The following is a 15,738-nucleotide window of genomic DNA, read 5'->3' as shown; positions in this document are numbered from 1 at the left end:
TGATTCACGTATTGTCTTTAAACCTAAATTAAACTACGTATGTATGTACAACTTTTCGAATTGAATTTTGCGAAAATAAAGATATCAGAATTGATGCTTTCGTTTTGCACATTTGGACAAAATTATGCGACTTCATACAAGTTTTTACATATTTTTCCATACAAAGAGGTTACGCGGTACGTGTTCTGTAGATACAAAGTTTTATATATTTTAACAATTTGAAAATTAAAGGATTTCTAATAATTTGATTGGATTAAATGTTAAGTGAGGTATTTAACACTGGTTGATCTATGCATATTTGAGCATCAAATAGAAAGTGTTACTCGTTCAATAAGTTGTACTTAATTTCAGTGGGAAGGAGAGGGGCGATAGTTTATGTACATATGTAATTAATTTTACCATCAAATAATGTTTCATAAAGCCACAATTTTGGACCAAAACCACGCGATTGTACAAGTTATCACAGAAAAGTGGATAGTAGTCATCGGTAACACATTATTTTCAAATAAATCGTGTCACTGTTAGAGCTCTTAGCATGTTTATTGCTCGTTATATTTAACAAATGAATGGAATATGAATAAAAAGCGAAAACTTTTCACACGGCAATCCATATATAACTTGCAATTGTTATGTAAAACGAGAAATACGGTGCAATTACTGCAACTTCGAACAGTCCCATTCACCGGATCGCCTTCGATTTTTCTACAATTTTTAATTATCAACCACAGAACGACTCCTAAAGCATCTCAAAATAGAAGCACAAGTGTTATCGGTCCAACTTCACCGATTGAAATAAAACAAAAATGCCAAACGGGAGGTGAACGGCCATCGCGATCGTGGCATAAATTAGCCATACAAAAGTTCTCATCCATACTTACGTATGTAGTATGTAGTTATGTATTCCTTTTTTGATGTTATGTCGCATTGTTTCTTTGGTAGTTTGGCTTCGTTTTGGGAACCTGTGCTCAGAGATATATATATATTTCATGTTTTGATGTGTGTTCTTTCAATGTTACGCCATAGTTTTCACCTTTCTTTGATGGAGCCAGTCGTGGTGAATCACTATACAAATACAAGAGTGGGTCAAACAAGATTCGTCGTACATTCTATGGCCACTTATAACACTTATAACGAGTGTTTTGCATTTTTCGACTGCTTTTGCGATGAGTCGATGTTATATTTGATCGAAAATTTATTGCTGAATATTGATTTCGATCACCTTGATTTGAGTATTTTACTGTTTTTGCATTACAACGGTTAATTACATCGCTTTAAGTTAAATAAATTGAATTTTGAAGAGCTTCATCTATTTTGGGAGGATTATCTTTAATATCGCTAGTATTATATTTCAATGAACATTGAAATTCGCAGAATGTTTGACTGCAAGTGTAATGTTTCTATTTACATAAATCCTTCAAGAAACCCTTTTTGGAGTTGGAGAATCAATCGCAGATAAAATTACCTGAAATATTTATATATGTATATATTTCGTTGTAATAAGCATGAGAATGGATTATAAAACAGGTAGTAGGATTATTGCTATCTTACTCTATGACTGTGAGAAATCTAGGTATATTTTAACTCCCGTACAAATTCGTAAAGTAAGAATAGCATGTTAATTTTGGTTTGAAACACTGCATGTTTTGTCATTCTCGTTATAAACATATCTTAAATAAATTCTAAATCATAAGTATTTATGTACATACAATTAGGAATAAATGTTGAACATCGTTTTAAGTAAATTGAGTGGATTGAATGAAGCGATTCTTAAACGTTTTCTAACATAATTTTTGGTTTTATATCGATGTAAATATATTCTGACACTTTCAAATTATATATTTAATACAATTAATCTAATGATATTAGTGCTGAAGGGCATGTTTAGATTTATGCCAAAAATTTGAACCTACCGACGCTCGGTTTTAGTAGTGCTTCTTTAATATAACGATTTTTCAAAAACGTCAAACATTTTTCCCGTCAAATAATAGACGAATAGTTCGCAATTACATCGCAGTTTTAGAATCACTGAACATTTACTTCTTTTCGTGTCTGACAACGCCTGTTCTGGTAACCTAGTCAGTGTTGAGTCGTACTTCACGGTGTTCGCTCGCGGTCGTTCGTTCGCTCTTCCGGTTACATCAAAATTTCTAATAAAAATTCTACAAAGTTTTCGCAACAATAACCAAATAGTATAAATCGATATCATTCCGATTAAAAAATATGTAAAAAAAAATAACCGAATCGTCAGCGCGACGCGACTCTAAAAAACCGAGACCGAATTAGAAAGTTGTTTTCTCGGTGAATGTGACAATCAATTTGTTATCATACAAAGTTGAGAGTGTGCGTACGAGTGGTATGTCGTGTTAATTCGATGTTCTCATCTGTAATATTATAAACCACTTATTCAATTTGGTGAACCCCCCTTAAAAAGGCGCGTGCCCCGCTCCCCACTATCGTATAAATGTCGTATAAATATTCAACGAGGCAATAAACAAACACCATAATCAATTATTTATTTAAATTTATTCAAAATGTTGCGTTTTAATGATCTAGCACGTCGCGGTGTCATTGATAAAAATTTGAATTTTTAATAACAAAATTTACTGCAACATAGTTTAAAATTCGAATGATCCAATCTGACGTCTAATATACGCAATGCGAATTGACAGTATTTTTATTTGAGATTCAAATACTATATAGCTTGCGTATATAAATTCATCTCTATGTGATGTAATTATGATTATTTAAATTCGAATTTTTGAATCGTATATACATTAAGAGGGCTGTACACCCGAAACCTTAATTTTGTTACCGTTCCTTTCTTCGATATATATATTGAGTGTATGTATATATTGAGTGAATGCGACAATATATATCAATATATATATTGAGTGAATGCGACAGTTGCGCTTTGACCAGATAAAACGTGTTTTAAATTGACAAAATCGAGGGTTCATATTCTACTATTTTCTCCTCCAAAACTGGACCAATTTTTAAAAAAATTTCATCATCGGTATGAGAAAGATATTTTCTGTGCATCTATTGGCGTATTTTTTTAAAAATCGACCGTTAAATAACCACGCTAAACTCTTTTCGTGGGTGTAAAAAAGAGGCGATTTTATAGATGTTTGGTGGCTCCTAGCTCCTATAAAAAATAATTAATTAAAAAAAATAAAACGATAGATGCACCCCAATGGTGGATATCCATAGCATATTAAAAAATAATTTCTCTAGTGCCATAATTGAGGTAGGGAGAAGTATAGTACGTTTGTATGGACAAGGCGCTGCTGTCCAGCCCTCTTAAGGACGTAATGTATATATGCGGTCTCCGTGACGAGACAGAATGTTACATTACAGAAAACACAAATATCGGAAGGCAAAGATCGAAAATCGAAAGATCCTTAGTCGAAAGATAAAAAAAAAAATGGTGCATGGTAAACAGTACATACTCACTTAATTTGCGCGAGCAGGATACAACAGGAACAAGAGGAACAGGCTTTTCCTCCCGTATTAATGTGCGCGCGCAGAATACGGGAGGAAAAGCATGTTCCTCTTGTTCCTGTTTTATCCTGCTCGCGCAAATTAAGTGAGTATGTACGTGAGTATGTACCGTTTACCATGCACTATTTTTTTTTTTGATCTTTCGACTTAAGATCTTTCGATTTTCGATCTTTGCCTTCCGATATATGTGTTTTCTGTAATTTAACATTCTGTCTCGTCACGTAGACCCGTATATATGGTATCACGAAAAATCACTCACGGGCTTTACACTCAATATAAAGTATTGTCAAAAATTTTCAATATAAAGCATTGTCAAAAAAACGAATATGGGTAATACACTCTGTTGTCGTCACTAGGGATTATAATACCGCAATTATAATACGAATTATAATACGAAAGTACCGATACCGTTGGTATCGGTATTTGACCGGAAACAAGTTTTTGGTACTACCGGTACTATAAACTAAATAAAAGCTTTTGAAAATCCGCAGATTTATCAAAATAATTGATCTGACTTTTACAAACGATTGCAGTGATCATAATGTACACGTTAATTTGAACTCTATATGATTCGATACATGTGTCATTGCATCGATCAAAAACTATAAAGCGTTGAGTGTAAAGTCCGTGAGTGATTTGTCGCGGAACCATTAGAATTCGTTTAAATATAATATATCCATAATTTTGCAAGCTTTAAATCGATAAAGACGAATTTTTAAAATCGATGAGCTAAGTTAAAGAAATTTTTTTTTTGTAGTATTATTATACTGTGTAAAATATATATCATATATATATCAACAAACAATTTGAATTATTTTATCTCATATTTAAAAAAATCACGTTAAGGGATGGGGAGGGGGGGGTCTTAGATAAATTTTGCAAATAGGCCCGAAATTTCTAGCTACGCCACTGTTCTCAAATTGGATTTTGTAGTAATTGAAAAAAAATCATCGAATGAAATCAACCGTTTCTAAAATATCGTTTCCGTTTACATAACAAAAAAGTAAAACTAAAATTGACATTGAGCACACTACCACTTCCTGTATTACGATTTCCTTTAAAATTGAACAATCTCTCAATATTTTTAATGCAAATAAATTTGAAATTTATCCCACAGATAAATTTCAAAACTGTATCGAATTAGACAACATTGGATTGGATTTAGCTAAAACTCCCTTTGTATTACCTATACATATGTATATCTACTACGTTTTACCGGTTTTCCAGAATGAATCTGCTTAATGTCATTATAAAGAATAACGACCATCATATTAAATGTTGATTCAAAATTGAAACTATCACTATAATCATATTTTCAATAATGCAATTAACGTCAATGTTTAATTCATGTCTGCACTAGGGATTCCAATGCCAATACTACCGGAACTGTTTTAAAGGTTTTTTGTCAAAATTTGACTTTCGGTATAATATAACGTTTTTTTATAATATAATTAGTATATTTCGGTAGTCTTTTTGCATTACCAGTAGTAGACATTGGAATCCCTAGTGCTGACATGATTAAGATAATGAGTCAACATCCTTTTTGATCTGCTATTCAAAGGAGACGCTAAGTGTAACATCGGTTTGGTGATTATTGCCCATCAAGTGCTCGCCCAAAAGTCACTAAAATCTCTATAACGGAATATCTGGCAGCCGAAAAGTCCTTCATACTAACAATACTAACGAGAACTCGAGTGCCAAATATTCCGTATTCGCGATTTTCATGGTAAAAATTGTCTTTTTGTCGATCAGAATGTGCGTAATAATCCAATTACCGGAACATGGTACTTATAACTGACTGTTATTTTAACAATGAGAAGCCTCGTCGCCTTTTTCGGAAACCTATTGATTTTTCACTAGACAATTATTTGTATACATATATATTATTTAAAAGCTAAAACCATTCCTCCCACACAAAAATTCTTTAAAGCAGGGAGCACGCAAATATTTATTATATTTTTTTTAACACTCGCTGATTGATAATTCGTTAATTAATTGATAATTGATAATTCTCAACACATTATTTTGTAAATTAATAGAATAATTAAAATAATTAATTGATGATTAACTGACAATTAACCTACAGTTTACTTATCAATATTTTATTGATAATTAATTAAATTTGATTGCATTAATTGCTTAAATAAATCAGTACCGGTACTATTGGTAGCGGAAAATTTATTTTCGTTAGAACCGATATTGATAAATATCGGCATTTTTGGAATCTCTAGTCAGCACCTGTCATTGACATATAGACATATGTATGTACATATGTATATTTCACCTCCTACGACTACATGTTTAAGCACAATTTGTTTGTGTACAACTTTATGAATTCATAATTTAGTGCTTCTACATCTAATATATATTTTGGAAAGGGACTTTTTATGTATGTTTATTTGTTTGGTTCGTGGAATCCGTGACGTTCTATTTTATAAAAAAAAAAAACAAATAAACATTCAAATAAATATAAATAAAGGTTGTGGCTACTTTCAGGTACTATATTTGCGAATTATTGGCTATTTGTAGGCACTATATCTGCGATAGGCGCAAAGCCTTCTACGCATGCGCGTGAACTTATAATCCGATTATAATTTCTTACATTTAATGTATGCTAGACTTGTTTAATCAATCGTTCATTATACATGAGGCAAATAAATTTCGCACGTTATTATAATAGATTTATATCATTTAGCTAGTAGGCGGCTTGTACTTGTATGTAGGTATTATACGTTGTATATGATAATAATTTTCTAACAAATAAATAATATTAACTAATTTGGATTACATATTTTACTCTACGTCACTTTACGAGTTCGAACTAAATTTTAAGAGGTTTAAAACAAAATTTTAACAGTAAACACGCTGACAGTGACAGTTCACGCGCATGCTCAGAAGCCTTTGCGCCTGTCGCAGATATAGTACCTGCAAATAGCCAATAATTTTCAGATATAGTAACAGCAAATACTCATGGTGTGAAGAGGCGATTAGCAGAGAGCAGTTTGGGTTCAGACAAGGTTTGGGTACCCGAGAGGCCCTTTTCTGTATGAAAACACTACTCCAAAGATGCAGAGAAGTCCGTAAACCTGTGTACATCTGCTTTATAGACTTTGAAAAGGCCTTTGACCGTGTCCAACACGCTCGCCTGATGGAAACATTAAAAAATATTGGCCTGGATGACAGAGATGTCAGATTGCTACGAAATATTTATTGGAATCAGACTGCAGTAGTACGTTTCGATAATCAATTCACTGATGAGATTCCTATAGAACGGGGCGTCAGGCAAGGATGCATCCTATCACCTACTCTTTTTAACACCTACACCGAATCCATCTTCCACGATGCTCTCCAAGAAGCGGAGGGCATCAAGGTGGGCGGCGAGACGATCACCAATATAAGATATGCTGATGACACGGCACTAGTCGCTGAAAATTTAGCAGACCTGCAAAGATCTCTAGACCGTGTACATCAAGAAAGCAATCGAAGAGGTCTGCGCATAAATCTAAAGAAGACAAAATTGATGATAGTAGATAGAATGCAAACAGACACTTGGATGGAGAGGTGATAGAAAGAGTAAAAAGATTCAAATACCTGGGTACCTGGCTGAATGAAGAGATGGACCCAGATGAAGATCTAAGAATCCGCATCGAGATGGCTAGAACAGCATTTGTAAAAATGAAGGCGGCGCTTACAAACAAGCATCTCAATCTTCATACGCGGTTGAGATTCGCGAAGAGCTACGTCTGGACAGTATTACTACACGGATGTGAGACGTGGACTCTGAAAACCAAGATGATCAGCCGCATTGAAGCTTTTGAGATGTGGGTCTATAGGCGTATGCTGAAGATTCCGTGGACCAAAAAGATATCAAACGAAGCTGTCCTCGGCATGATGGGGAGAGGCAGGGAACTTGTTTCTGTCATCAAGCGGAGAAAGATGGAGTACCTCGGACACATGATACGGGGTCCAAAATACGAATTTCTCCGTTTGATAACCATGGGGAAAATAGAAGGAAAAAATGGATTGGCAGGAAAAAGTTATCTTGGCTTCGAAACATGCGCATGTGGACCGATATGAGCGCCGAAGAGTTGTTCCGAGCCGCTGAAGACCGATGCGGATATATTCAAATAATCGACGAGGTGGTCGCCAACCTCCGGATGCGGACAAGGCATTAATGCTGCGTACGGACCAAACCAACGACGATTTTGGTCCAACGTTTTAACCAGCAGGATAAAACCAGTAACGTACAAAATATCGAAATAAAAATTAAATTTAAAAATTGAAATCAAATATCAAAATTAAAAATATTATTATAATATTAAAATTAAATTCAAATATCAAAATAAAATTATAATCAATATATTAAATTTAAAATAAAATATTGAAAGTTAAAACAGAACATGCCCAATTTAAATAAATTTTCGAGATTGACCTAAAATTAGATCATCAACAATCACATACAGGTAATCCTCGACTTTTGTTTGTCGAAGATGTTTTGACTTACGTAGATACGCACTAAGATCGAAAAAAAAATCAAAGAATTATTATTTTTACTTCCCCGTAATGCGCAGTTACTGAGAATATATCATGTGTTAGTATGGGTGACCGAGCGATGGTCCCAACCCGACACGTTGTCGGTTTATCAAACGAATTTTTTTTAGTCTTCAATTGTTTCTCTCGTCGAAATAAATCAATTAATTAAATCATTTCAGAGGTAAATTTTATCGGATAAGTCTTCAATTGTTTCTCTCGTCGAAATAAATCAAATAATTAAATCCATCTCAGAGGTAAAATTTATCGGATAATGTGTGATTATTAATTTTATTTCGACGAAAGAAAAAAAAACCCTTTGACAAATCACCGACATTTTTTTTGTTAAATATTTCATCGACGGCGAAACACAGTAGTTATCGTGACGACTTATAAGAAACAATAACAAGGTTTTTTTCGCTCGTAATTATAATATTTCTCTGGTTGTAATGCGTATCGTCGTAATTCAAAACATCAACGATGATCTAATTTTAGCTCAATCTCGCTCGTTAGCTTAATTTTGATATTTAATTTCAATTTTTTTATTTAATTTTTATTTCGATATTTTGTACGCTACTGGTTTTAAAAGTTGGCCCAAAATCGTCATTGGTTTGGTGCGTACGGACCATAACAAGAAGAAGAACAGCAAATAGCCAATAATTTGAAGATATAGTACCTGCAAATAGCCACAACCTTGAATAAAATAAAACTGTTCAAATAAATTTAATAAAATGTTTAAGCGGTTTATATTACAAATACCGAACGACGCCGGGTAAAAACACTAGTATTTCTATAAAATTCAAATACATTTGATAATGTTGTGGAAGTCATGTTTGAATCGTGGGGGGCGCTAATTACTCCACGTTTAACTCAATAAATACACAATTGAGAGGGTCGAAATTGAGTTCGTTGAATCCGAAATGCACATTTCGAGACGCTACGATAACGAATGATTCGGAAAAATCTATTCGTTCGGTATTGTACAATGTTGCGACAGATTTAGGAATTTGTGAACGCATTAGATTAAGGTGAACGCTAACGACTCGGTGTACAAAGAATTGTGCAACCAAACACTGTGGTACCTGTTCTAATTATCCCGTCAGTGAAAACCTTGTAAAATGTTCGTTCGATCTTAACCGCCGTCATTAAAATAACATTTAGTTGACAAAAGACGCGTGTGTGTTTCGTAAAGGCAAACTATCATTTTTCTCTTTGTAAGAGCTCGTATAAACGTGATCCACGTGCTTGCGGTAATTGCTACCATATTATGTTTCTCTATCGCACTTATATCACACAAAATTACAAACGCGTTGTATATACAAAAAAATCTTCCGAGACAAATTTATAATTATAGTTTTTGCCCGTATTGTTCTTTGAGCATTTACTGCGTATTGTTTTAATTAATTGAATTCGTGAGAAATTTAACTAAATATGTGTTTGCATGTACATATATGTTACAGTCCAAGTGGACATTTCGTTCTTTCATGAAAATACTAGCTTGTTCATATGTTACAGTGAAAGCATATTTCAAGTGAAAATATATTTTCACCAAATTCAAGCAGTGAAAATGTATCTAACAATGAATTTACAGCGATTAACTCATTTACAAATTTAACCCTGACAACCCCTATCTTAAATGAATAGGGCCAACTCTTACTTAACCTAACCTATCCTAAACCTTAAATAACACCAACCCTAACAATCTAATCTTAAATTAATAAAACCAAACCTGAAAATGTAAATGGTTATGATTTCACTGAAACGTCAGTTAAAATATAATCAGATGAAACATATTATCAGATGCATGTTTTTTACAACAACATATTGTAGTCCTACGTAATTCATATAATATAACATACATATGTATAAAATCAGGATAGTTCTGCATTAAGGAACCAGTTGACATGAATAATATTTCATGATTTTTTTACAGTGTAAAATAATTCATTGAGTAAGCAATAGTATTTTTTTCTTACTTTCGGTCTCCGTCACGGGCCCGAATGTGAAACGCCTGAAAACGCAAATATCGGAAGGCAAAGATCGAAAATCGAAAGATCTTAAGTCGATAGATCAAAAAAAAGGGTGCATGGTAAACGGTACATACTCACTTAATTTGCGCGAGTAGGATACAATAGGAACAAGAGGAACAGGCTTTTCCTCCCGTATTCTGCGCGCGCATATTAATACGGGAGGAAAAGCCTGTTCCTCTTGTTCCTGTTGTTTCCTGCTCGCGCAAATTAAGTGAGTATGTACCGTTTACCATGCATCCTTTTTTTTGATCTTTCGATTTTCGATCTTTGCCTTCCGATATTTGCGTTTTCGGGCGTTTCACATTCGGGCTCGTGACGGAGACCGCATACATACATATACATATTATATTAATATCATATTTGCGTACGAGGCCTACTTCGTGTGTATATCATCTGCATACAATCGCAATCAAATTTCATTTTTATGATAAGTCGGTAGTTTTGCATATTTATATTCAAATGTTCAACGTTCCGAAGGCTTGTTTTCCATCACGCTTTCCCAGATCCGCCAAAACGGCGTTTGGACGATTTCCACACACCGTTAACAATCGTGAACCGTCAATTTCTAATTGGACCCATTTTCCTACTCCACTTTGGCCACACCGCTACGTCTTCTTCATAGTCGAATTCAATACGTCCATTATTAAATTTCGACGTTCCCAAGACGGAGATATTCGAGCGCGGTCGTATCTAATTGATTGCGGTTCGTCCGCTAGAAAACGCTCGTTGGAAGAAGTACATAATTGCACTTCCTCCTCCCTAAGAGCGGTAGATCGGCTTTGATTGTTGCTAAATTGATGTCACGTTTCACCGCACCGGTGCAATTGCGAAAATTCATAACGCGCACTAAATTTTTGCATAGGAAACCATTTGGATCTGCTCAAAACGGCTGGCGTAATGTGAACGTGCAGGTTCTAACAAAAAAGTGAAAATGAACAATGTAGTGAATGGGCTATCGAATACTGTTGTGTAAATTGATCTATAAAGAAATATAAAAGGGTATGGAACTATCGTGGCTACTCATCTTCTTCTTTGTGATCTGCTATCCTCAAGAATCTAAATCTGATAACTCAACAGGTAAATCAACAAGATACATATGTACATACAGAATACAAATCACAATGTTTCTAAGTTAATTTCCCATGATAATGCTAGTCCGGGTCTACCTCACGGGCCGGAATGTGAAATTACCGAAAACCAAATATCGGAAGGCATAGATCGAAAATCGAAAGATCTTAAGTTAAAAGATCAAAAAAAAGGGTGTATGGTAAAGGTGCATACTCACGTACATACTCACTTAATTTGCGCGAGCAGGATACAACAGGAAAAAGAGGAACAGGCTTTTCCTCCCGTATTAATGTGCGCGCGCAGAATACGGGAGGAAAAACCTGTTCCTCTTGTTCCTGTTGTATTCTGCTCGCGCAAATTAAGTGAGTATGTACCGTTTACCATGCACCCTTTTTTTGATCTTTCGACTTAAGATCTTTCGATTTTCGATCTTTGCCTTCCGATATTTGGTTTTTCGTGCATTTCACATTAGATCCCGTGGGGTTACGGTTGCCAGATGATAATTTGATAAAGGAGGGCAGATGGGACTAAAAAGGAGGATTTTCTGTAAAAAAGGAGGACATTCAGAAATTCAACGAATTTTTTATATTATTTTGCTGCCAATTTTGGAAATAAGTTCTTGGTTTTTTAACAAATAATTATAAAAATCTTCACATGTCATGTTTTTGAAGTTGTATTGAGTAAGAATTAAAGATTTAACTGACTGCACACTTAGTCTATTCCTCTCTTTGCTCCACTGAGTATTAATCAGTGAAAAAACTCTTTCCATATTTGCATTATGTGCGCTTATACAAAAATAAAACTCGCAGATCTTGAGCAGTTCTGAGAAACATTCAACGTTTTTAACACTTTTGAAGTAGATTGTCCACTGCTCGTGCAACTTCAAATCATAATATGCTTCATCATCATCTGATTTTGATTTAAGAAATGAAATCAAGTTACAAAATTGATCGTGTAGCTTAATATCATCAATCTCTACACCTCTGATGCTCAAGAACTCAATGCATGAAACTAAATCATCATAAATAAGTCCCGCCCGATGTTTAGCAAAAAGGAGGACTTACAGTAGGTAAGGGAGGACGGGAGGACAAAACATGGAAAAAAGGAGGACATGTCCTCCTTTTGGATACCATCTGGCAACCCTACGTGGGGTAGACTCACAAGATACATATGTACATACAGCAAGAATTCAAATCACAATGTTTCCAAGTTAAATTCCCATTATAATGCTAATCCATGTGAAAAGTAATTGATAGGATTGTTATTAGGTATTCAAAATGGGCATCTACTAGTTCATTTTACAGAAAATGAGTTAAATGGTGATTGTTAACAACCAATTTTATGGTACAATAAGGAAAAAATAAAATAATCAAGTGGCAGAGGTTCCTATAAGGTCATTAATTAGGAGTCGTTTCCTCAACGTCTCCATCCTACGCTTCTTTTAATTGTTTCAACGAGTTGCTTAATTTTCACCAACCCACGTTCAGTAATAATATAAAATTTATGCAATTGTGCAAACCATGTACACCAATGTATCTATTTTGAGAATACAATCTTTCAAATATTATACAACAATATGTCTTTTTTTTAAGATTGCAAATCAGTGTGCAAAACATGTAAAGAGGACATTTTCAATGGACAGTGTATGAAATATTGTCTCACACTTCAAAATTTTCACAATACATGCTATAGAACTCCGAAATATAACGAGGTAATATTATAATTATATACTATTTCATGTTAGCATTTTGTTTACATCATATTGCTTAACATGTTGATTTGATTACAGCTGGTAATAGGAGTTTCAGTCGGAGTAGTTTTGTGCATTCTGCTAGCGATGGGAGGTTTGCTTTGTGTCCGCCTCAGAAAGAAAAAGAATAAAAAAGAACGTCTTCCAAAAAACAGTGTCAAAGAATTGAAGAATTTTCACAGGGAACTTGATCGATTACGTGTAAATATAATCATATCTATATTATGATGGGTCTACCTCACGGGCCCGAATGTGAAACGCCCGAAAACGCAAAGATCGAAAATCGAAAGATCAAAAAAAAGGGTGCATGGTAAACGGTACATACTCACTTAATTTGCGCGAGCAGGATACAACAGGTACAAGAGGAACAGGCTTTTCCTCCCGTATTCTGCGCGCGAACATTAATACGGGAGGAAAAACCTGTTCCTCTTGTTCCTGTTGTATCCTGCTCGCGCAAATTAAGTGAGTATGTACCGTTTACCATGCACCCTTTTTTTTATCTTTCGACTTAAGATCTTTCGATTTTCGATCTTTGCCTTCCGATATTTGCGTTTTCGGGCGTTTCATATTCGGGCCCGTGACGGAGACCGCGATATTATAAATGAGTTTTAACTTGATTTTATTTAATATGTTTTATTTTGTAGCCGCACGCTTATACATTCTTAGCAATACTGAATAATGTAAGACGACAGGTGAGGGACATGCACAGAGCTGGTAATTCTGATGCTGCAGTTGTTTGTGGGTAAATAGTAAAATATTACCTTGATTTATTCAACACTTGCCTTTGAAATACTTTCTAATTATAAATTAACTATATCAATTTACTTATTGTTGTTGTTTATGGTTTTTTTTAGACGATCTCTCAGTGATTTAGCAAAAATTTTAATGCTCCTAAATAGACAAGACATTCCAGTAATACCTCCAGATTGGCCCAGATTATCGAGTTGGGCTGAAAGGTAAATTTTGTACAATTTAATGTAATTTTAAAGTTAAGATAAACCAAAATTATATTATCTCTTTATTTACAGACTTTTGGAAAGGACAACTTTGGCCAATCCTCAATTACAAACGCAAGTTGGACCATTAATACAATTTCTGCAAACACCAACTCCCAAACCAAGACAATATTTAGATAATAATTCTACTCCAATGTCCACTCTAAAGCCACCAGCTTACGGAGACTACATTGCTCTCCAAGATCAAACGCAGTCTGATTTCCAATATGGTAGAACGGAATGGGCACAACAGTGGGAATTTCCGAGGGAAAATCCACCTAATTGTAGTCCTCAAAATGATGCTTGGCAAAGTAGACATCAAGTAGTACAAGAAAATTTGTGGATCGATGATGACTTCTTAGTGATGTCATCATTTAGGCCGCAAGATGAAATTGTTACAGTCTTGTAGTTTTTCGTATGAAAATTTTATAAAATTTGTTCACAATAATTCTCATATAAGTTTTGGAAAATGTGAATATATTTAAGGAAAGTGTGTTTAATGAATAATATTACCTGTATCTTTGTTGCTTTGCACTGTATAATAATACAAATAGTTGTTGTATTCAAAACGATATGCAGTTAACAATAGGTTAATACTAGGCTGTGTGTACATACTATAATGATTACTTAAGATTCTAGTTTTATAGAAACTGAGTATTGTCTTTATTTCTCTATAAAATTTGTGCAAATATTATTGTATTTATCATCTATTTTAAAAGTTGAAAAAAATTTACACATACATCGTACATCTAAATCATAATTATTTATTTTAAATTATATTTTATGACTTTACGTAGCAAAATTGTTGTGTCCGTTGAAAATTTTGTACGCTTTCTATTGTCATGTATTTATATCATGTAAAATTTATCTCAATAAGAACACCAAATATATCACGCTAGTCAAATTAGATTTTTGTATATATTTGATACTTTAAGCATGTGAAATTGTTTTAATAAAATAATACACACTGTAGTTTTTTTTTTAATTTTTACTTTTTTTTTAGTATGTATGTAAGTGATTACTTCATGTGTTCCCCATTACAAAAAACTGATTATACTTACACAACCTTTTTTCACGTTTAAATACTACTTAAATCAATCAATATTAGTGAATTAGACAATATTCACATTAATATGGATATTTATATTAATCTTCATAAAGGAATACTCACATTAATAAAAAAAATTCGTGGTAATAGATCTAAAGATTCGCCTTGAATATTTCACTATCAAATAAAAGATAAGAAAAAAAGGTAGAACAGAGAATTGAAGTGAAATACTAAAAAATGTTACCTAATTGAAATAATTATAGTGTATTGTAAAAAAATTCAAGAAAGAACATAACTTTTTATAAGGTTCTTTATAGTTTTTAATAGAAGTTTCAGTTAATTAAATGGGAAAAGCAATAAGAATTGAATTAGTCATATTACCAGACTGAGCGATAATATTCTAGAAATGACAAACTGACACAATTCAACGCATACAAAAAAAATGTTTCGGTGATTATTCGGCAAAAAGTTAAAAGCTGAAGTCACTAAAATCTCGATCATGGAATATCTGGCACCCAAAAACTCCATCAACATACGCGAAATATTGTACTAACGAGAACTCAAGTGCCAGATATTCCGTATTCGCGATTTTTGTGATCTTGTGATGCGCGATCTCAATTTGCGCATTAATCCGTTTATCAAAAAAAAAAGTCAACGACATCGACAAACAGTATTCTCTCTTTTTATTTAATTAGAATATTCTACTAAAATGGACTATTTTTTTTATCTTTCAGTATAATATTGTTGCGTAGGGGTGGGTAGAGCATCCAAATGAAATACCAAAGTCGCGTCACAGAATTTATTGAATGATTCAGG

At 33.7% G+C, this 15,738-nt stretch overlaps 2 protein-coding genes and 1 long non-coding RNA gene across 6 annotated transcripts in view; 2 read left to right on the top strand and 1 right to left on the bottom strand.

The window, feature by feature from the left end:
• LOC143920959 (uncharacterized) overlaps window positions 1-15,738 on the bottom strand; it is a 561,395-nt gene that overhangs the window by 531,745 nt on the left and 13,912 nt on the right. The window lies entirely within an intron of this gene.
• The window catches only part of LOC143920951 (Golgi to ER traffic protein 4 homolog), a 317,113-nt gene that overhangs the window by 294,200 nt on the left and 7,175 nt on the right, over window positions 1-15,738 (top strand). The window lies entirely within an intron of this gene.
• Window positions 2,075-14,857, top strand: T48 (FU domain-containing protein T48). Of its 4 annotated transcripts, XM_077443840.1 has the most exons (8): window positions 2,075-2,132; window positions 9,907-9,982; window positions 10,924-11,138; window positions 12,722-12,840; window positions 12,919-13,080; window positions 13,524-13,621; window positions 13,734-13,835; window positions 13,908-14,845. In XM_077443840.1, exons 3-8 carry the CDS (start codon window positions 11,063-11,065, stop codon window positions 14,281-14,283), a joined length of 933 nt encoding a protein of 310 aa, XP_077299966.1. In that variant the 5' UTR covers window positions 2,075-2,132; window positions 9,907-9,982; window positions 10,924-11,062; the 3' UTR covers window positions 14,284-14,845. The 4 variants fall into 4 exon arrangements, with proteins under 4 accessions (XP_077299966.1, XP_077299963.1, XP_077299964.1 ...); XM_077443837.1 differs by lacking the exon at window positions 9,907-9,982 and having other exon boundaries at window positions 2,076-2,132; XM_077443838.1 differs by lacking the exon at window positions 9,907-9,982 and having other exon boundaries at window positions 2,079-2,189; window positions 13,908-14,857.

The sequence above is a fragment of the Arctopsyche grandis genome, chromosome 13, assembly GCF_051622035.1.
Source record: "Arctopsyche grandis isolate Sample6627 chromosome 13, ASM5162203v2, whole genome shotgun sequence".
Taxonomy (NCBI): Eukaryota; Metazoa; Arthropoda; class Insecta; order Trichoptera; family Hydropsychidae; genus Arctopsyche; species Arctopsyche grandis.
The sequence above is the reverse complement of the archived record's forward strand: the minus strand, read 5'-3'. Positions and strand labels throughout refer to the sequence as shown.